Below are 21,821 nucleotides of genomic sequence, written 5' to 3'. Positions count from 1 at the left end.
ATTTCATGGCTTATTCAAATACAGTAACAAGCTGTGTTCATAAAGATACCTACACTAAAAAATTTTATAGATGAATACCTGAAGGATAAAATCTGATCACCTAACAGACTAAACCCCAAATACATCAGAGGAACCCTCCTAACATCTCCCTTCTCTTACAGTTGGCAATACCCTTCCCTGTGGCTATGTTAGGAGCTATGGTTCCAGGAAGAACTCTTATTCCCCTCTGCTTTGGTAACCATCTCCAGTACTTAAGAAATAGTCCAGCTCAGGCAGGTGTGGCTCGGTCAAGCATCATCCTGTGCACTGAGGTCCCTGGTTTGATTTCCGGTCAGGACGCATGCCTGGGTTTTGGGCTCGATCCCCTCTCCCTTCCCTCTTTCTAAAAATCAATAAAAACATTTTAAAAAAAGAAAGAAAGAGACTAGAGGAGAATTATAGAAAACAGCATATCTTTTATTCCACGATAAAACCTTCTTCTGAATGCTTTAATTTTATAAACTTGGTTAGAAACATGAAGCTTAATTAACCATTGATTATTTCCAAGCCCCAAACTGTGCTATTATGATTTTACAATAAGAAATATACAGGGGAGGGCAAAAGTAAGTTAATAATAATAATAACAATAAATATAATAAATACAAGAATAAACTGCTTCGCATACTCATAACTGCAAACCTTTTGCCCATCCCTCTATATTTGGTTTTGTCTGGTACAGAGTTCCTAAAACTCTCTGAATGTCCTAAGTGATGACAGCCATAGAGGTATCAGTTATTATGTTAATTTGGTAACTTGGGGACTGCATCTAAAGTTGGAGGGTGGTTGCCAGGGAAACTAACCAAGAATGGAGAATTAGAACTACAGTCCCATTCCCTGATTTCTGGGGAGGGAAGATGGGCTGAAGTTACATTCATCACCTACAGCCAATGATTTAATCAATTGTGCCTATGTAATGAAGCCTCTATGAAACCCAAAGGAAGTGGTTGGAGGGCTTCCAGGTGGGGAACCAGACCATTTCCATGTGCCACGATGCCAGGCTCAAGCTCCCTTAGGACATAAGCTCCTTCTCTATGCATCTCTTCATCTGGCTGTTGACTGGTACCCTTACAGGTAATCTGGTGAGGAAAATAGTTCCCTGAGTTCTGTGAGCCGCCCGGGCAAATTAATCAAAACCAAGGGGTGGGGGTGGGGGGGTCATGAGAACCTCGCATTGATAACCAGTTGGTCAAAAGCACAGGTAACAACCTGGGTTCAGACTGGCATCTGAAGTGGAGGGGGACAGCCTTGTGGAACTCAGCCCTTAACCTGTGGAATCTGAGGCTATCTACATGTCAGAATTTAGTTGAAATGTAGAACTCCCAGCTGGTGTCTCCCCCAAATCCACCACATACACTCACACACTGAAATTGGGATAAATTTCAAATGGTCAATTAGGGGTTTATTTTCTCCTAAGCCTTACTTGTTTCCTAATTTTAAAAAAACTCCCCCAAACAACCCCTAAACCAAATGGCAAGAGGAGGAAAAAAAAGAGAGAAAGCTTGAAAAGTTAAAATCTCAAAGAATCCCATAAAGCCCCGAATTCTCCCTGTCAGGAAGCTCAGAATCTTTCCACTTGGCCCAAATATCTGATTTGTTCATTTTTCCTATTCCAGGTCCTATCCCTGCTTTGGGATGACTACCTGGGAGAGGAGACAAGGGCAGGAGCAGAGTTCTTATCTGCCCTACCCTATGTGTGGCCTGACATCCTACTCTACTCAGAAGGCTGGAGGGCAACTGACTGAAAAAGCCCATCATCATGACTCTTTCCAAGAGTATTTCTGCTCATTATTTACTAATTGACTCCTCAAACTCAGACCCTTGAAATCACGAGCCCACCTTTCTTTTTATTACCAGTGAATAGCCAAAGATGAATAAATGTTTGTGAGGTAATTAGTATTATCAGAAACTAAATGACGAGTTTGGTCAGGAAGGCGATCCAGCCCAGTGGTGAAGAGCTGGTTACAGTCAGACTTACTTTGACTTACTAGCTGGGTGACTATGGCCAAGCTCTTTGGCTTAAGTCTCAGTTTCCCCATCTTGTAATATACTGTTAATAATACTTCATGCAGAAATTAAAGGATAAAAAAAGTAGTTAATGCTAATTGCTTTGGCAAGTGTCCCAAAGTAGAAGGTATTCAAAGAATGTAGCTAGTAACAGCAGTAGTAAACACATTGGCAGCAGTGGTAGCCAGGGTGGTAAAATCAATGCAAGGGCAGAGGCATCAGAAGTATCTTTTATTAGTTTTAGTCATTATCCTCTACAAACAAACATCAACGGAAAATTATGAGCTGTCAACTTTTATTTATAACTACTGTTGACTTTAAAAGTAATATCTGCCTTTTCCCATAAAATTCCTGTACAACAAATCTCTATACTCCATAGAGCTTGTCCTAACAGAATCTGACCTCTATTTATCTCTTCATTTCTTTATGTATAGTAGAGACCCAGAAGTTACAGTTTTATAGTTGCTTTTGTCCCAAAGTTATGGCAATTCTAGTTAATACACTGTGGTTATTTTGTCAGAGACTTAAATACCAAATGTAATCTGATAAAAATGTTCTACACATATATATTAAAAAGTCAATTTCATTTATTCAAAAAAGGTGCAGTGTCGGAGGTGATCAGTTAAACTGCAAAACCATCACACCAAATTAATTATACAAAAGATAAATTTAGACTAATTTATGAACCATCCATGTTCATAAGTTTATTGTAAACACTGCCACTAATACTAACAGTAGCAGTCTCATTTGATTCTTATTAAGTTCTGCACTTAGCAATGCATATGCGCAAGTTCATTTAGTACTTAGAACTACTTTGTGTAGTAAATACAACACTGCCAATTTTATAGCTAAGGAATATGAAGCTTAGAGAATAATAATAGTTCACACTTACTGGGGCATAATTTGCATAGACACTATTCCAGGTATTTCACTTGCATTTTCTCATTAATCCTCAAAATAACCCAAGGAGGTCAGTGCAATCATCACCCATCTTACAGATGAGGACACTGAAGCTTAGACATGAAAAGTTTGATCCACTGGAGGACATACAACTAGTAAATCAAGAAGTCAGAATTCAAAACAAGGTCTTTCTGAATTCAGAAGCATGATCTTAACCTTTGTGCTACACAATCTCTAAGTAATTTTTATTCAGCTATTTTGAAGTACTTAATGCACACCTACTATATGCCAGGCACTGTAAATACAATGAGGAATAAAATAATGCAACCCCTGTTCTCCAGGTGCTTATAGTGCAAGGACACAGAGCCGGCAGGTGAATAGCTGGCTGACCACACCAGGTCTGACTCTAGCGCATGGGTTCTAAACCACAACCATCAGACTCTTAAAGACTCCATAACTCAACATAGATTTAAAACCACTACCTCTGGCACTATACACATCAAATCTATTCAATCTTTCATAAGACAGGACTTAATTTATATAAAGACTTGAATTTTTCCCAGGTCAGATATTCCAAATCCTTTCTACCATTTCAAAAAAAAATTTTTTTCTTTATTGATTTTCAGAGAGAGAGGAAGGGAGAGGGAGAAATAGAAACATCAATGAGAGAGAAGAACATCAATTGGCCACCTCCTGCATGCCCCCCACTGGGGATCAGGCCCACAACCTGGGCATGTGCCCTGACCAGGAGTTGAACTGGTGACCTCTTGATGCATGCATCGATGCTCAACCATTGAGCCACACCAACCAGGCTCTACCATTTAAAAAAAATATTACATGGTTTCTCTTCTCAATGATTATATATAGCTGACATCCCTCTTAAAATAGTTGAGCACTGTATTCTTAGCATGATGCATGCAATTCCATACAGAGGAAGAACTTCCTTGCTATAGAGATGTACAACTTCTATTAATAATGTTTAAGACACCACTAGACTTGGACAGTTAGGTCAACCTGCACTGCTCTTATTGACCTAAGTCTTTTTGACTTGGGTTGTTGTTAATGTCACATACCTCTCAGAACACTTGTGTGCTGACCTTTTGAACATAAATGCGTTTTATACTTACCTTTGATAAATTTCATCTTGTGACAACTCTTCAATTGTCAAAACTTAATCCTCTGCTCTGGCTGGTTTGGCTCAGCAGTTAGAACATCAGCCTGCAGTCCAGAGAGACCTGGGTTCGATTCCCAATAAGGGCACGTACCTCAGTTGTAGTTTGTCCTTGGCCCTGGTTGGGTCGTGCAGAAGACAGCCACTCAATGTGTCCCCTTCACGGCGATGTTCTTTTTTTTTTCTCTCTCTCTCCCCCTCCCACTCTATCTGAACTAAAAATGGAAAAATGTCCTCGGGTGATAAAAAAATGAAACCTACCCTATAAAAGTTACCTCAAATAAGAAGATAAAGTAAATAAAATACATATATATGGATATACTCTCTGAATACTAGATAGGGAAAAAATATCACCAGCTATTTTAACATATATTTTTATATATCTAACAACTTCAGCTGATCTCATAAACCATACTATTTAACATAATTTATTAAGTTTTTATATTAAATTATTTAATTTCTAAAAATAGGTCCCTTTAGTCTGAGGATACAAAATTAATTATTTACATTTTTGTTAATCCTCCCTCGAGGATATATTTTTCCATTGATTTTTAGAGAGTGAAAGGGAGAGGAGGAGTGGGGGGGGCACTGATGTGAGAGAGAGACATTAACTGGTTGCCTTCCACACAACCCCAACTGGGGCCAGGGATAGAACCTGCAACCCTAGTACATGCCTTTGACCTGAATTAAACCCGCAACATTTTGGTCCATGGGCTGATGCTCTGACTGCTGAGCCAATTTTGTGCCAGCCAGGACACAAAATTCATTCAAAGAACCTCAACCATAATTTCCCTTAAATATAGCTCACACGACTCTATGTTAACAGTAGACAAAAGCAGCACGAGGGACGAAGGTAAACAATGCATCAGAAAGCAGTTCCACCCTGGCAGGGTGGCTCGATGAGTTGGAATGTCGTCCTGTACACCAAAAAGGTGGTGGATTTGATTCCCAGTCAGGGCACACACCTGGGTTATACAGGATGGGGTGCTTGCAGGAGGCAGCCAACTGATGTTTCTCTCTCTCTCCCTAAACACATCCACATATCCTCAGGTGAGGATTAAAAAAAAAAAAGAAGAAGCACTTCCTTCTCTCTTGACTAGTATTGATATACTGACCAATTACCTTTTCTTTGCCTTAGAAATCCTTCTATAAAAGGAAAATATAAAAATTACTTTTTACAGCTCACTCTCTCCAAAAGCTCCAACCAGTGGCGAAGATCTTTTAAATTAGCAAAGTTTATCCTGTGATTCTAATAACCCTTGTGACACCCCAGTGATGGCAACACAAACAAATGAGATTTACTAACAAGGTTTCCTAGTTCTTCCTGTATTGGAATTTACAAATAACTGCTAGATAATCATTTGCAGTCTATACTCACCATCTACAATAGACATATTTCTAGATGTTGATATAGTGGCCCTTGAACTTCTGCTTTGAGTAGAAGTCTCTAGACCAGTGCCTGCTGTTAGAACAATGAACAGTCAATAAACAATCACATCAGCAGTCAAGGTATTTTTGAAATAACACCAAAATAAAATCTAAATAAAGTTATGTCAAAACATAGTTCACATATAAAAAGCCAAAGATATATACAAGAAACATCTAGAGTCTGAACAGTCAATTTTCAGAGACTATACTTCTATTACATTTGGCTAATACTGCTCCAATTAAAATTTAAGGAAAAATATTCTAAATATAAAAAAAAAAGATAATTATCACTAGAAGATGAGGATTTCTCTCCCTGGGTATTTTTAATCAAAATGCTATCCATTTTACCAGCTTAAAATTCCTATGAAAAAATATGTACTAAAAATAATTTAAATATTTCTAGGGATGGATTTGTATAATGCATCATGAGGTCACTGGATGACTATTTTGTTTGGACTATTCAGTGACAACAGTGTCACATTAAACACAATGATGGCAACTAATGCTAATAATTGCTTTAAGAAATCAAATTGGCGCTGGCCAGTTTGGCTCAGCGGTTAGAGCGCCGGCCTGTGGTTCAGAGAGACCTGGGTTTAGTTCACACTAAGGGCACATATCTTGGGTGCAGTTTGCCCCCGGCCCTGGTTGGGTCATGCGGGTGGCAGCCACTCGATGTGTCCCTTTCACGTCGATGTTTCTCTCTCTCTCTCTCTCTCTCTTCCTCTTTCTCCCTCCCACTCTTTCTGAACAAAAAATAAAAAAATGTTCTCAGGTGAGGATAAAAAAAAAAACTAAAAAAAAAAAAAAGAAATCAAATTGTGCCCTGGCTGGTTTAGCTCAACAGCTAGAGCTTAGCCTGCAGACCAGAGTCCCAGGTTCGGTTCCCACTAAGGGCACGTACCTTGATTGCAGTTTGCCCTGGCGCTGGTTAGGGTCATGTGGGTGGCAACCACTCAATGTGTCTCTCACACATCGATGTTTCTCTCTCTCTCTCTTCCTCCCTCTCTCTCTCCCGTTCTATCTGAAGATAAATGCAGGTGATTATAAAAAAAATAAATTGTATTTTAGGGTGGTTTTTCTTTTCAAACAAATATCATGAAGCCACATTATGTGAATGTGGGCATCTGTATCTTATGACAGTAACAAAAATAACAATTTCTATGCTCTGGAGTTTTCTTCCTGCTGCCAATGCCACTAGCTAGCCATTTTCCTCAACAGTGTGTATCTGCTTCACTATTACTTTGTACATGTAAGAGGAAATAAAACATTAAATGTACCCAAAGGTACTGTGTAAAAGACAGTGTTCTTAAAAAAAAAAAAAAAGTGCTAAGAGCAACTAAAACCCTTTCTGCATATAGCCATTCAAAATGTATTTAAATAAAATGTACATGTCAGAACTACATTAAAGACTGACTTTATGCATAAGCAAAATAAATTTTTAGAAGACTGTGTAACTCAATTCTAACAAGAGGAATACATTTCTGTATTTCCCACTCCATGGCCAAATCTAAATGTGTGCAAACACTGGAATGTCCTCAGTGCTAACCTCTTCTTCTCTGAGACCCTCCTCTTGATGCTGAATTCTGCCCTCTTCCTCCTCTTCGGCCTCTTCCTCGTCCTCTTCCTTTGATGGCTGCTGCTGTGATGCTGTCATCAGAGTCATCAGCTGTCTGTTCTGGCAAATCCACACTCATAAAGTCATCAGCACTAAAGGCAGAAGCGGAGTTCTCTGACTGAGATCTGAGTGCTCTGGCCCTAGTCATGGCCTGAGAAAAAAACAAGGAGAAAGGAGTCATTAGTAGATGATGCTGCATCCTAAAAGTCAGTCTGGTCATTCAGAGGAACATTTCATAGTAAAAAAACTGTCTGTACTATTATTTTTCACTAACCGTGCTATAAAAGTATAAAACAAGAGAACCTCCTTCCCCCGTCCATCAAATTCAAAACCTGTAATTTGTCAGATCACTTTATAATACCACCTTGTAAAATGAGACCTTTTGAAAGGTTTACCAAAAAAGATGAAGCTTCACAGAATCTAAACTTACAGAACAGGGAGGCATATTGGCAATTGCCCCTAATTCTACGCCACCATTCGTAAGAGACTTTCACCATTTGAGCTACTTTGTACAATGAGCTCAATAAATAACAAGGAAAAAAATCACAAACAATACCCATTATTTCTGGGTGACAAAATTTTAAGATGCTTTTGTTTTCTTCTTTATTCTTAAATGTTACAGATAGTCTACAATATACTTTTTCTAAAATATTACTTTTGCAATCAGAAAAACACGAGCGATAATCTCATAAATATACAATAATAAGAATTAAGTAAAATATAGCAACTGAAAGCCTGGAAAAAGAATAAAAGCCAAGAATATGCCACAAATTTTAATTTGAAAGGAAACTGTCAACAGACTGACAGCTGTCAGAGGGGAGACGGGTAAAAAGGTGAAGGAATTAAGCAAAAAAAAAAAAAACTTTAGATAAGACAAGTTTGAGACTTAAAAAATGTTCTAATTAACTCTGAAATTAATACAGATTTTCTTATTAAATACAGAATAAAAGAAAACAATGTCCTCCCTTAAACTAAACAAGAAGAATAAAAATAAATACATTTTCACTAAAATTAGAAAATAGCTCTAACCCCAAACCAAATCATCTATGAAGACGGGTATGTGACTATCCGACCAGTTACGGGAGACGGGAGACAGGCAGTGCAGAGCTCTACAAAACGGATCCACTCGTAGAGAGGCCGAGACAACAGTCTTTCTTGCTTGGAATGATACATTCGGGGTCTAAGAAGAGGTAGCTAGAGCATTTCCAAGCTCTCCGTGATGCCATGAAGTAAGGAGAGACAGAGCTAAACGAGGAGACGAGAACAAAGCAGGCGGGGTAGAAACAAGAGCCAAGTGGTGGGAGGGGGAAGTAATCCAGTTTCATACTGATGATCTCAGGGGAAGTGAAATAACAGCTGAATCACTACATAAAGGGCTCAATACGTCATCCCAAAACTTTAGGAAATACAGCAAAAAATATTTTTAAATAGTAGAGAAAGATTTTAATTCGTCTTTCTTGTCCCAGATGAGATACAGGCAATCTTCATTCTTGGATTCCGTATTTGCAATTCACCTACTTACCAAAATTTATTTGTAAGCCCCAAAACAACACCCCTGATACTTTTTTGGTCACTCATGGACAAGTGCAAAGTGGTAAAAATTCTAAATAATCTGACACACATGTGCACAGATGAGGTCAAACAAAGTGACAGTCTGCCCTCTTGTTTCAGCTTGTGTACTTATTAAACAAGTATCTTTTTGTAGTATATTCAATGTCACTTTTCTTACAAATTCATGCTTTTGGTTGATTTTACAATAAAAAAGCTCCCTTGCCCCCATGTATAAACTGCTGAAGCACCGTATTATGTTCCTAAGTGCAAGGAGGCTGTGACGTGTCCTACAGAGGAAACACGAGCATTACATAAGCTTCATTCAGGCCTGAGTTACAGAGCTGTTGGTCATGAGTTCAATATTAAAAAATCAAAAATGTATATTGAATATGATGTCTTTATACAGTACCATTCATGAAAAAGGCTATATATTGTTCAGCTGACAAAAATGTTGTAACCAGTGGCTGGCAGGAAATTAATCCTATATTTCCCCTCGAAACAATGGTTCACTAATTAATGTTTACAGTGACTTTCTACAACATAACTTTTACCACAAATAATAAGAACCAGCTGTACATTAAAATTAGATTTAAAAGAAAAAAAAAGATTCAATTACATAATTAGTAAGCTAGAGCTAATGGATACATGTTGAACTATAGATTATGAAAATAACATAACTTCTTTTCAAGACCCCATGAAATGTTTTAACTGATTTATAATGGGATGCTAAAAAATATCAATAAATTCTAAATAGTAAAAAAAGAGTATCATACTGTCTAATTATCAAGCACTAAAATTAGAAAATAATAGTAAAACAAAACCTCTGACTCCAAACTGCAAAGCAAAACTAAAATTCTATAATATCTAGGAAATAATGGCAATAAAATACTGCATATCAGAACAAATTAAAACAATGAATTAAATTAAAGCGAAGAAATGAGAATGGAGGGAAAAAGATCCAAGAAAAATTAAAAGAATCATGATAAAATATTCTGCTCAACTCTAAGTAATTTAGAAAATAAATGACCCAAACTGCGCCAAGAAAAGACAGACAGTCTCAACAGACTAATCATCAAAGAGAATTTTGAGAAAATTGCTAAAAGAACTACATTCCTTAAAGGACAACAACCAGAAAATTTCACAGGTAAATTCTACTAAATCTTCAAAGAACAGGTAATTCCACTGCTGTTTCAATAGTACAAAAGCATAGAGAAAGTGAAAGGTTAAAGTCAGTTGTGTGGTATACAGGTATGCTAAATAGCAACCACAGATGGTGAATATAAAAAAATTGGATTTATAATGCCCGGCCAGTGTGGCTCAGTGGACTGAGTGTCGTCCCACGGACTGAGAGGTCCGGGTTCAATTCTCAGTCAGGACACATGCCTGGGTAGTGGGCTCCATCCCCAGTAGGGGGTGTGCAGGAGGCAGCCAATTGATGCTTCTCTCACATTGATGCTTCTCTCTCCCTTCCTCTCTCTCTCAAAAAACCAATAAAACATTTTTTAAATATTGGATTTATTTAAAGAAAAGGGACAGGGGGTGAGGATATCCAAAGGGAAGGGCTACACAGCACTGAGCCATGGGGTATTGGGTCGATGATGGCAGCACCTAGGAGCTGGAGTTTCGTCCTTATATGTGTCCACTGGCGGGAAGCTTTTGTCATCAGTGGGTTTGGGGTCTTGGCTGGTGGGCTTGGGCAAGGGGCTGGGTCTACAGGAATGTGGATGTGTGATCAGGGGCTTCTTTGGTAGTTTTAGTTCCTTATATGGTTTGATTCCTGGTGTCCTGGCATTTCTTGTCCTGCCAGTTCTGTGGCAGGAAGTTTGGTCTTTGTTCTCCTGTGGCAGGAAGCTTACAACATGGCTGTTAGCAATTATATTGCCATGTAAGTCCTAACAGAAAGTTTCCAATTTCTTTTTATAAAGCCAGCAGAACATGGTACTGAAAACTGACAAAGGACTGCATGCACAAAAAGAAAATTATAGTATCTTACTTATGAATATTAAAGCAAACAGAGAATCCAGGAGCTTGTGGACAGACCAGTACACCCATTCCCAGGAGATTCCAAAGTGATACTGAGAATGGGTCAATAACTAAATGTGTATCAATGTAATAATTCACCATATTAACAGAACACAGGAGGAACCCCCTCTCCCCACATAAGCCAAAAAGACATTTAATTCATCATCCATTCTGGATTTAAATAAACAGGACACCCTCAGGAATAGGTGGATACTCTTTTACACCACAAAACCTCTATACCACATACACACGCAGTGTGCACACATTTTCACATGGGTACTCTTACAAACCAATTAGAGAGAGACCAATGGCCTAGCCACACCCCCAAAGAAATTTCTAGGCAAAGAACATGACCAGCTGTTTCAGATAAATATGATTTATAAAAATTATTCAGATTCACTAGTAATAAAAGTAGTATGAATTAAAAACAACAGCAAGAAATAATTTCTCACCCCTTAGATTTGTAAAGATCATGATAGGATGTAGGGAAATAAGCAGTCCCAAATACTCCTAGTTGGAATGTAAACTGGTGTTAACACCTTTGGAACAATTTGGCAGTCTAGTAAAATTGTAAATGCACATGCCTTTTTATTACTTCTTATTACTGGAATGAATTATTACCATCATTTTCAAATTTTGTACTTTCCCTCTGTCTAAATACTATATCTGCACTTTATAACATCTCAAACATTACATTCAAATAGTATTTGAACTCTGCCTTTTCTGTGCAACAGACTTTGGCATTTACTGTCATGTATTAAGCACATCCAAGAATTTACCAATGAGTGTAGCTCCATTGCCAGTGGCAAGATGATGTTTCCATTTTTGTGAGATGTGAAAACATACTATCCTAATTATGTTAAGCGAAATAAGCCAGTCAGAGAAAGACAAGTATCACATGAGCCCACTTATACGTGGAATCCAATGAACAAAATTAACTGACAAACAAAATAGGTCCAGAAGCATAAAAACATGGAATAGACTGACGGATCTCATAGAGAGCCTGGGGTGGGCAGAGAATAACCAAAAAACTTATACGCATGTATGCATAATCCGTGAACACAGACAAAAGTGTGGTGAAGGCGTTGGGGTGGGGCAGGAATCGGTGGAGGGGGACAATGGGGGAAAAATGGGGAACATCTGTAACACTCTCAACAATAAAGATAAGTAATTTTTTGAAATTGAAAAAAAGAAAACATTATCTTAAAAAGCATTACACTTCTAAAAATTGTGATAAAATACACACAACATAAAAATTTACCATCTTAACTACTATTAAGTGTACAGTTTAGTGGCATTAAGTACATTGCTGTGCAACCACTGACATCATCCAGCTCCTTTTTCATCGTCCCAAACTGAAACTCCATAGTCACTAAACAATGACTTTCCATGCCCTAGCCCCCCAGCCCCCTGGTAATCACTATTCTACTTTCTGTATGAATTTAACTACTCTAGGTATTTCACATACATGAACTCATACATTTGTCCTTTTGTGTCTGGCTTACTTCATTTCATATGTTTTCAAGGCTCATCCATGCTGTTAGTATATATCAGACTTTCACTCCTTTTAAGGCTAGATAATATTCCACATGTATATACCACATGTGTATACCACATTTTGTTTCTCCATTCATCTTTTTTTTTTTTTTTTTAATTGATTTTAGAGAGGAAGGGAGAGGGAGAGATAAAAACATTGATGAGAGCCCTGGCCGGTTTGGCTCAGCGGTTAGAGCGTCCGCCTGCGGTCCGGAGAGACCCGGGTTCGGTTCCCGCTAAGGGCATGTACCTCGGTTGCAGTTTGTCCCCGGCCCTGGTTGGTCGTGCGGGTGGCAGCCACTCGATGTGGCCCTTTCACATCGATGTTTCCCTCTCTCTCTCTCTTCCTCTCTCTCCCTCCCACTCTGTCTGTACAAAAAAAATGGAAAAATGTCCTCGGATGAGGATAAAAAAAAAAAAAAAACATTGATGAGAGAGAACAATGACTGGCCGCCTCCTGCATGCCCCCTACTGGGGATTTGGCCCACCACCTGGGCATGCGTCCTGATGGGGAATTGAACAGGTGACCTCTTGGGGCATGGGTCGATGCTCAATTACTGAGCCACACGGGCCAGGCTATCCATTCATCTTTTGATGAACATATAGATCATCACTACCTGCTTGCTGTTGTGAATACTGCTTTGAACATTGGTCTATCTGCTGGAGTCCCTACTTTCAATTATTTGGGGTGAATTCATAGAAATGGAATTGCTGGATCATATAGTGATCCTATGTTTAATTTTTGAGGAACCAGCATACTGTTTTCCATAGCAGCCTTTTATTCCCACCAGCAATGCACAATGGTTGCTAACCTCAAGCTCCCAAACTCCAGAGACAAAGAAGACAGTGATCATGGTGATCAAGCCAATTTCAACATTTTAGAGGGGCCACTGGACACTACATTACCCTATAATAAGGCTAACCAAAACAACAAGCTTCTTCCTTTTTCCCCAAAATATCAACTCAGTAGGGCAAGGTTTTATCTTTTACTGGTAAGATGCCCTGATAACAATTAGGTATTATTTTGATTAACAGCTCTTGTTGTATATATGAGCCCCACTCCCAAACACACACAGTTAAATAAACTTTAGACAAGAGCAAAAGGGAAAAAGAGAGTATTAACAAGCAGAATGTTTATAGCCTGAACTGAACTAAGTCAAAGGTACCTGTCCTCAGCCACCCCTGCTCAGTCCTATCCACCAAACCTAGGTCCCATGGACTGACTGCTTCAATTAAACCTACTAGTTGCTCTAATTTAACAAATTCACATGTAAGCGTAGGAATTCACAGCAGAAAACTTACCTCTCGAACTTCATCATCTTCTTCATTAGTATTTTTTTGTCTGCTTTCTCGGAAACGACGTACCTGGGTTATAACAGAGTCAAAACAAGCATGTTGCTTATTCCTGCTACTATAAAATAAAGATGCTTTCCATTATAACACACAACTTGGAAATTTTAGTTTTGTCTCACAAAAGATTGAATAGAGAAATCATATTTTCCCAGTGACTTACATTAAAATTTCAGAGATGTACTCTAAAAAAATAAAAAATTGGCTCTAATCAAAATGTTCCATGTCACTGAAAAACAGTCTGTCAGACTGCAGAGGAAAAATTTCTAATATCCCGTGGGTGTTATACTTCAGCAATATAGTTAAAGAACTCGCTTTTAAGAAGTCTGAATTATTTATTACAACGCTCAAATCATTCTTGAACATCTAGCTACGTCTCAGGAGCCTTTCTGAAATGGTATCTGAAGTGGGTGGGCCCCTGAAGGTCCATTTTATCAATAGACTACTGCATGTTTGCTGACCATGGTCCTGATATCAAGAAGGATATTAGAGAATCTTTTTATATTGGTTCAGTAGAGTCTCATAATAGTTACATAGTTAAAGAGAAGTTCCATTTATTTAATAATTTACTCAGTTCATATTTATTATGCATCTACTATGCACCAAGCACAATTGTAGAAATTGAGACTACAACAATTAACAAAAAGGAAAAAAATTCTGTCCTCACCCAGACAGTGTGGCTCAGTGCATTGAGCGCCATCCCATGGACTGAGAGGTCCCAGTTCGATTCCCAGTCAGGGCACATGACCAGGTTGCAGGCTTGATCCCCAGTAGGGGACATGCAGGAGGCAGCCAAACAATGTTTCTCTCTTACATGGATGTTTCTCTCTCTCTCCCTTCCTCTATTTCCAAAAAAAAAAAAAAAAATCAATAAAAACAATTTTAAAAAAATTCTGTCCTCATGGAACTGACAGTATGTGTGTGAGGAAGGTTCATCAATAAACAAAAAAAGAAGTTTTATTATATTTTAGAATGCATGTAGGATCAAGGTAATTTAAAGCTAGACTGAGAGAGGTCTATTTTTATCTCTGAGGATCCTCTGGAATTCCCAAGGCCATTTTATTCACTGATGGTTTTCAATCTGAATAATCAGTTGAACAGCATTACTTGATTCTGTGACCATAGGGGCATTAAAAAAAACCCGAGAAGCCCAGCTGGTAGAGCTCAGTGGACTGAGTGTTGTCCCATGGATTGAGAGGTCCTGGTTTGATTTCTGATCAGGACACATGCCCAGGTTGTGGGCTCAATCCCCATAGGGGGCGTGCCGGAGGCAACTGATCTATGTTTCTCTCTCACATTGATGTTTCTATCTCTCTCCCCCTTCCTCTCTCTCTCTAAAAAAAATAAATAAAAACCTATTAAAAAAAAACAAAAAAAAAAAAACTGGGAAATTCCACAGATTTTGGTGTTCAAGCCAGGGCCCACAGTATCCTTAATACCTCCCTATACACATTTTTCTTCCTGTACCATATCATTTGCCTTTAATAAAAACCTTAAGTGAGCATGCTCAGTGGAATCTTGTGAGTCTTCTCAAATACCTGAACCTGAGAAATCTCTGCAAGGCAGTAACTGCTCCAAGAAAAATAAAGAAGGAAGAGGAGTTGGGGTAAAATCTGAATAGGATGATCATGAAGGGCCTCACCAGGAAAGTAATATATAACCAAAGATTTTAAAAGGCAGGGAATGAATTTTGCAAATAACTGAAGAAAACTACTCCATTCAAAAGAAAGAATATGTGCAAAGACACTGGGGCAGAAGCATGCCTGGTATGTTTAACAGCAAGAAGGTTGCTGTGGCTGGAGCAGAGATGAAGGTAAAGAAGTGACAAAGTCAGACTGAAAAAGGCCTTGTAAGAACTTTTTTAAAGGCAGGAGTGACTTCATCTGAAACATGTTAGGATCACCCACAGCTGAATTGAGACAGAATAGGGGGTGGAGACAGGATGAGGGTAGAAACAAGGAGACCAGTTTGGGGGCTACTAGAATAATCTAGCCAAGAACAGCAATGCTTTGGCCCACAGGTAGTGATGAAGGTAAGTAGTAGTCATATTCTGTATATTAGTCTGAAGGTAGAGCCGAAAGGATTTACAGACAGGAGACAAGTACAGAAAGAGAGGAGTCGAGGATGATGTCAAGGATTTTGGTCTGAGCAAATGAAAGAATGGTTGCTTCCATTAGAACACTACAGATAGAGCAGGGGCTGAGAAGTGGCAATTATGATGGGAATGTTAAAAGTATGAGATGTCTATCAAACATCCAAGTGGAGATATGTAGCAGGCTGCTGGCTACAGAAAAGGTGAGAAGAGAGGTTCTGGCAAGACTTTTGAAAGTCTTGCCAAAGAGTTGACATTTAAAGCCAGGATGCTAGATGAAATTACAAAAGGGAATGTGTAGATGAACAAGGGGTCCAAGCTGGGCACTCCAACTTAAGAGGTTGGAGATGAGAGAAATCAACAACATAAACTGAGAATACACAGACAAAGAGACAGAAAGAAACCTAGGAGAATGTGGAGTCCCAAACACCAATGAAAAAAAAAGGTTTAAGAAGAGGTCAAATGAAATTTAAGATGGAGTTGCCAGGAGGTCACTAGTGACTGTGACAAGAGCCGTCTCACTGGAACAATGAGGTAAAAACCCCTGAATAGATGGGTTTAATAAGGAGGGAGAATAATCAAGGCAGCAAACATAGAAAACTCCTTGAAGCAATTCTGCTATAAAAGGAGGACCCAGAAAAGAGAGCAGTAAAGGGAAACAAGATCCAGATTTGTTTGCTGAAAGAAATAGCAGCATGTTTGTTATGATTCAGTAGCAGGGGGGAATACAGAATAATAATCTCTTTTAAAAAGATGACACAGCATGTGAAAGTGCTCTGGGTGACATACCAAAGGTGCTGAGTCATTCACAGACGAGACACGAGAGGCAGAGTAAAAGTACTGAGCAGGCACTGTTTGCCAACAGTGTTCTGAGTACTTTCCATGTATTAATTCACTTACTCCCTACAACCACCTCGAAGGAGGTTCTATTATTATCCTCATGTCAGAGATGAGAAACTGAGGCACAGAGCAGTTAAATAACTCACTGGTGATTACACAGCTAGTAAGGGCTTTGGTTTTGAACATGGGTGGTGTGATCCAGAGTCCTTGCTCTTAGCCACCATACAGGCTCTCAGGAGTCATGATATCACCCCAGGTGAGGATGGTTATTTTAGGGGAAATTTTTTGGTTATTATTATTTTTAGAGCAGCTTGGGTTCACAGCAAAATTGAAAGGAAGGTACAGAGATTTCCCATAAACCCTCACCGGACACGTGCATAGCCTCCCCTATTATCCACGTTCCCCATCAGATTTGGTATATTTGTTGTAACTGATGAACCTACATGACATATCATCATCGCCCAAACTCCACAGTTTACCTTAGGGTTCACTTGGTGTTACACATTCTATGGGTTTGAACAAGTGTATAATGACATGCACCCACCATTATTATACATAAGAGTAGATTCACTGCCCTAAAAATCCTGTGCTCCACTGATTCATCCACTCACTCCACCCCTGCAAACTCCTCGCAACCACTAATCTTTTTGTCTTCAGTTTTGACTTGTCCAGAATATTACATAGTTGAAATCATATATTATGCTGTTTTTTCAGATTGGCTTCTTTCACTTTAGCATGCATTTAAAAAATAATAATTGCATTTAATAGTATCACATTGATATTAATATGCATTTAATTAATTAATATTAAGTAGTATATATTTTCACAGCTTGACAGTTCACTTATTTTCAGTGCTGAATAATATTCTACTGTCTGGACGTTTCACAGTTTACTTATTCATTCACCTACTGAAGGACATCTTGGTTGCTTCCAAGTTTTGGCAATTATGAATAAAGCTGCTATAAACACCATGTGCAGGTTTTTGTTTAGACATAAGTTTTCAAATCCTTTGGGCAGACACCAAGGAACAGTATATTTACTTTTATAAGAAACTGCCAAGCCGTCTTCCACAAAACTGCCAAAATGACTACCGTTTTGCTTTCCCACCAGTGATGAATGAGTGCCTGTTGCTCCACATCCCCAGCAACATTTGGGTTGTCAAGAGCGCTGGACTTTGACCATTCTAATAAGTCTGTAGTGGTACATCTCATGGTCGTTTTAATTTGCATTTCCCTAATGACATGATGTGGAACATCTGTTTATATGCTTACTTGTCACCATATGTCTTCGATGGGGTGTCTAGTAAGGTCTTTGGCCCATTTTTTCATTGGTTGTTTGTTTCCTTGACTTTTAAAGGGTTCTTTGTATATTTTGGATAACAGTCCTCCTCAGATGTGTCTTTTGCAACTATTTTGTACCAGTCTGTGACTGTCTTCTCATTCTCTTTACATTGTTTTATTCAGGGCAGGTTTTAAATTTTAATTAGGTCCAGCTTATCAATCATTTCTTTCATAGATTGTATATTTGGTGTTGTATCTAAAAAGTCATCACCATACACAAGGTCATCTAGGTTTTCTCCCATGTTATCTCCTAGGAGCGTCACAGTTTTGTGCTTTACTTTCAGATGGGATGGTCATGTTTCATTTCTGGTATGTAACTGAGAAATCCACCCAGGCTAAAAATGTATGAACCCAACACACCCAGAGTCACAGAGCGCGTGGTTTTAGAATGTGGATGATTTGCTCTAAGTGCCTTGGTATTGATTAATACTAGGTTTTCCTTGACAACACAAGACTTTAAGAGAATCATGTCAACTAACTGAAAAGCACTAAAATTAAAGTAAAAGGAAATGAGTTTTACTAATCTTTTGTTCTTCTGCTTAGAGGGAATTTGAAAACTAATGAAAATGATGCCCCATAATCCCACTTCCTGAACATAACCACTGATAACGTCTGGAATATTTTCTTCCATTTTCTTTGCATACACACACACTCACATATAAAATAAAAACAATTGAGATCATGTTGTGTATAGTTCTACATGTTTGAAATTCTTTTCTCACTAACAGTGAAAATATGTTCTTTACCAGTCTGATTTTTAATGGCTGCATGGTATTCTACAGAGTGTGTGTGTGTCAACATTTATTTTTTATTTTTTTGGTTAATCCTTACCGAGGATATTTTTCCATTGATTTTTAGACAGAGTGGAAGGGAGGAAGTGTGTCTGTGAGACACATTGATTGATTGCTTCCTGCATGACCCGAACTGGGGCCAGGGATTGAACCTGCAACCCAGGTACATGCCCTTGATTGGGAATCAAACCCATGACCCTTCAGTCCACAGACCAACACCCTACCCGCTGAGCCAAACTGTCCAGGACAACGTTTATTTTAATAAAACATTTCCAATTTTTCCCTACTGCAGATAACACTAAGATAAGTTACTCAATTTACAAGTCTCTAGCTCACTATTATCTTAGAAAAATTTCCCAGAGCTGAGTGAAAGGATAAATCACTGCCAAACTGCTCCTCAGCACACTGTTCAAACTCGCTTCTCCCATCAGCAGCATACTAAATAGTGTTCTCAAATTGTTGCCACTTTGACCAGTAAAAAACACAGTCGACCCTTGGACAACTCAGTTTAAACTACGCAGGTCCACTTACATATGTGGATTTTTTTCAATAAATATAAAGTCGGCCCTCCATATCCTCAGGTTTCACATCTGTGGATTCAACAAGTAAAAGAGGGGCAGCTATGTGCAATGTTCTACATCGTCTTAAATAAGAAATTTGAGCATCTGCAAATGTCAGTATTTCGGGGTGGCACCTGAGGGTGGACCAATCCTCAACAGATACTGAGGGACTACTGTAGTTTTTAGGTCAAAAGTTATACATGAAATTTTGGCCATGTGGGGGTCAGCACTCCTAACCCCATGTTGTTCAGGGGTCAACGGTATATTTACTTTGAGATTCTTCCATTGTCCAAGGCTAAACACCATTTTATTTTGTGAACCATCTATTCATGTCCTTTGTTCATTATTCTATTGAAATGTTTAATATTTTTCTTAGGATTATAAGAGCACTTTAACATTATAGAAGAATATTAAGACTTTTTCCGACTATATTCAAATATTTTCTCCATGTCAATACATTCTAATAGTTTTTTGACAATTTGACATGCATTTAAAATTTTTATGTAGTCAAATCTAATGAGTTTTTCCAGTGATTATTCCAATGCTTTTATGTTTAGAATAATGAATTTCTAGATGAAATTCAATATTTCAAACTACTTAAAAATTGAAATGAGCAGAAATTTGCATTCTACAAAGTTCAATTTAAAGCATTTCCTATTCTTCAAAAGAAGATACTGTCTATAGGGAGTAAAACTAACATGTATGGGGTATTAGTCATATTTAAGACTGTTCTAGACACTCATTAGACATTTTCTGATTTTAATCTCATTTTTTATCTCAATTTTATAGATGAGAAAACTAATAAGTCAGAGTAAATAATCAGTGGTTTACCAGAATGAAACTCAGGCTACTCTTAAGGAGAGTCTTTCTAAATAGACTTATCCACACCCGCCATATTAGTTACTCACCTCTTCATCAATTTTATCTTCTAGGGCATCAATATGACGTTCTTTAAGAAATCGCTGTGTTTTTTCCAACTGGTATTTCACTAATTCCTCTATGGCATCTTTCTCTTCCTTGTCCACAAATTCTTGTACTGCTTCACCCATTCCCCTTTCTGTTAGAAGTGAGAGCTGCAGGTTCTGTAAGAGAGATATAAATCACTGAATGCAGAAAATAGTATCTATTCCTTACAAAATAATTCTATATAAGCAAGGAAAGTTACAGAATATTAAGGGCCAGAAAAAGCACAGTGAAACAAGAAACGGGAGTAGAGTACAGGACAGGTGAAAATGCAGAGGCCTGAGTGGCTGGGATACAAGACCAGAAGGGCAGCTGATGATAAGAGAAATTAGGTTAACCAGTGTGGTAGGCAGAATAACGGCCCCCTAAAGATGTCCACACCCTAATCTCTGGGACCTGTGGATATGTTGCATGGCAAAGAAGAGAACTAAGACTACAAATGAAACTAAGGTTGCTAATCAGCTGGCTATAAAATCAGATTATCAGAGAGGATCCAGGTGAGCCCAGTGTAATTATGAATATCCTTAAAAGTGGAAGGGGAGCAAAAGAAGGGAGTCAGAGAGAGATGTAAATGGGGAGAATGGCCAGAGAGATACAACATTGTTGGCTTTGAAGATGATAGACGCAACCCATGAGCCACAAAATGTGTGCACTTCTAGAAGATGGAAAAGATAAGGAAATGGATTCCAACCTAGAGCATCCAAAAAGAGCACAGCCGTCCTGACACCTCAATTTTAGTCCAGGAAGACCGGTGTCAGATTTCTGACCTACAGAACTGTAAGAAATAAATCTCTGTTATGCCCTGGCTGGTTTGGCTCAGCGGTTAGAGCCTCAGCCCAAGGACCAGAGACACAGGTTCGGTTCCCGATAAGGGCATGTACCTCGGTTACAGTTTGTCCCTGACCCTGGTTGGGGTCGTGTGTGTGGCAACCACTCAATGTGTCTCTCTCTTGTTGATGTTTCTCTCTCTCTTCCTCCTTCTCACTCTCCTACTCTATCTGAAGATAAATGCGGAAAAATGTTCTCGAGTAAGAATTAAAAAAAAAAAAAATCTCTGTTGTTTTAAACCATTAGGTTTGTGAAATTTTGTTTTGGCAGCAACAGGAAACTAACACAACCAGCGGATCTTAAAGTGGCAGACACGAATGACTATAATAGTAGCTCTGAGGATCTCTCTATAGAACACGCCTGCGCCTTTCTCCACCCCTCCCCCCAGGCCTGTTTCCCTTGCCTCCCCAGCTAAGCAACAAGGGCCCTTTTGCCTCAACTTGTTTACTGAGCCCATTTCTTCTACCTCTATAACTTCCTAAATAAACTTTCTCTTATAGTTTGAGTCTTGACTCTGAATTCTTTCTTAGCCAGAACTTAAGTACCGAGGTAAAAAAAAGGGTAGTTTCACAATCCTATGGCTATGCTAATAATGTAATTCCGAAATTACATCCAGATGCAAGAAAAGTAAATCTTGGATTCAGCCTTATGCAGTAGTGATAAAAAGAAAGTAAGAGGATAACAACATCAACAATAATAGTCACAATAATAATAGTATTAACAACATTAATTAAGCATGGAATTTCTTGGTGTACAGTAGCTATAAGTGAATGCAATTAATTGCCACCCTA

At 38.5% G+C, this 21,821-nt stretch overlaps 1 protein-coding gene across 2 annotated transcripts in view; it reads right to left on the bottom strand.

The window, feature by feature from the left end:
- The window catches only part of MRE11 (MRE11 homolog, double strand break repair nuclease), a 64,169-nt gene that overhangs the window by 17,621 nt on the left and 24,727 nt on the right, over positions 1 to 21,821 (bottom strand). The window contains exons 13-16 of one of the 2 annotated variants that reach the window (XM_036259434.1): positions 20,148 to 20,321; positions 13,569 to 13,631; positions 7,089 to 7,308; positions 5,493 to 5,576 (exon numbers count right to left, since the gene is read on the bottom strand). In XM_036259434.1, coding sequence (XP_036115327.1) covers positions 5,493 to 5,576; positions 7,089 to 7,308; positions 13,569 to 13,631; positions 20,148 to 20,321 — 541 coding nt within the window. The remainder of the gene's footprint in view (positions 1 to 5,492; positions 5,577 to 7,088; positions 7,309 to 13,568; positions 13,632 to 20,147; positions 20,322 to 21,821) is intronic. The other variant, XM_036259436.1, reaches the window with a different exon arrangement.

The sequence above is a fragment of the Molossus molossus genome, unplaced genomic scaffold (assembly GCF_014108415.1).
Source record: "Molossus molossus isolate mMolMol1 unplaced genomic scaffold, mMolMol1.p scaffold_m16_p_13, whole genome shotgun sequence".
In the NCBI taxonomy this organism is placed as follows: domain Eukaryota; kingdom Metazoa; phylum Chordata; class Mammalia; order Chiroptera; family Molossidae; genus Molossus; species Molossus molossus.
The sequence above is the reverse complement of the archived record's forward strand: the minus strand, read 5'-3'. Positions and strand labels throughout refer to the sequence as shown.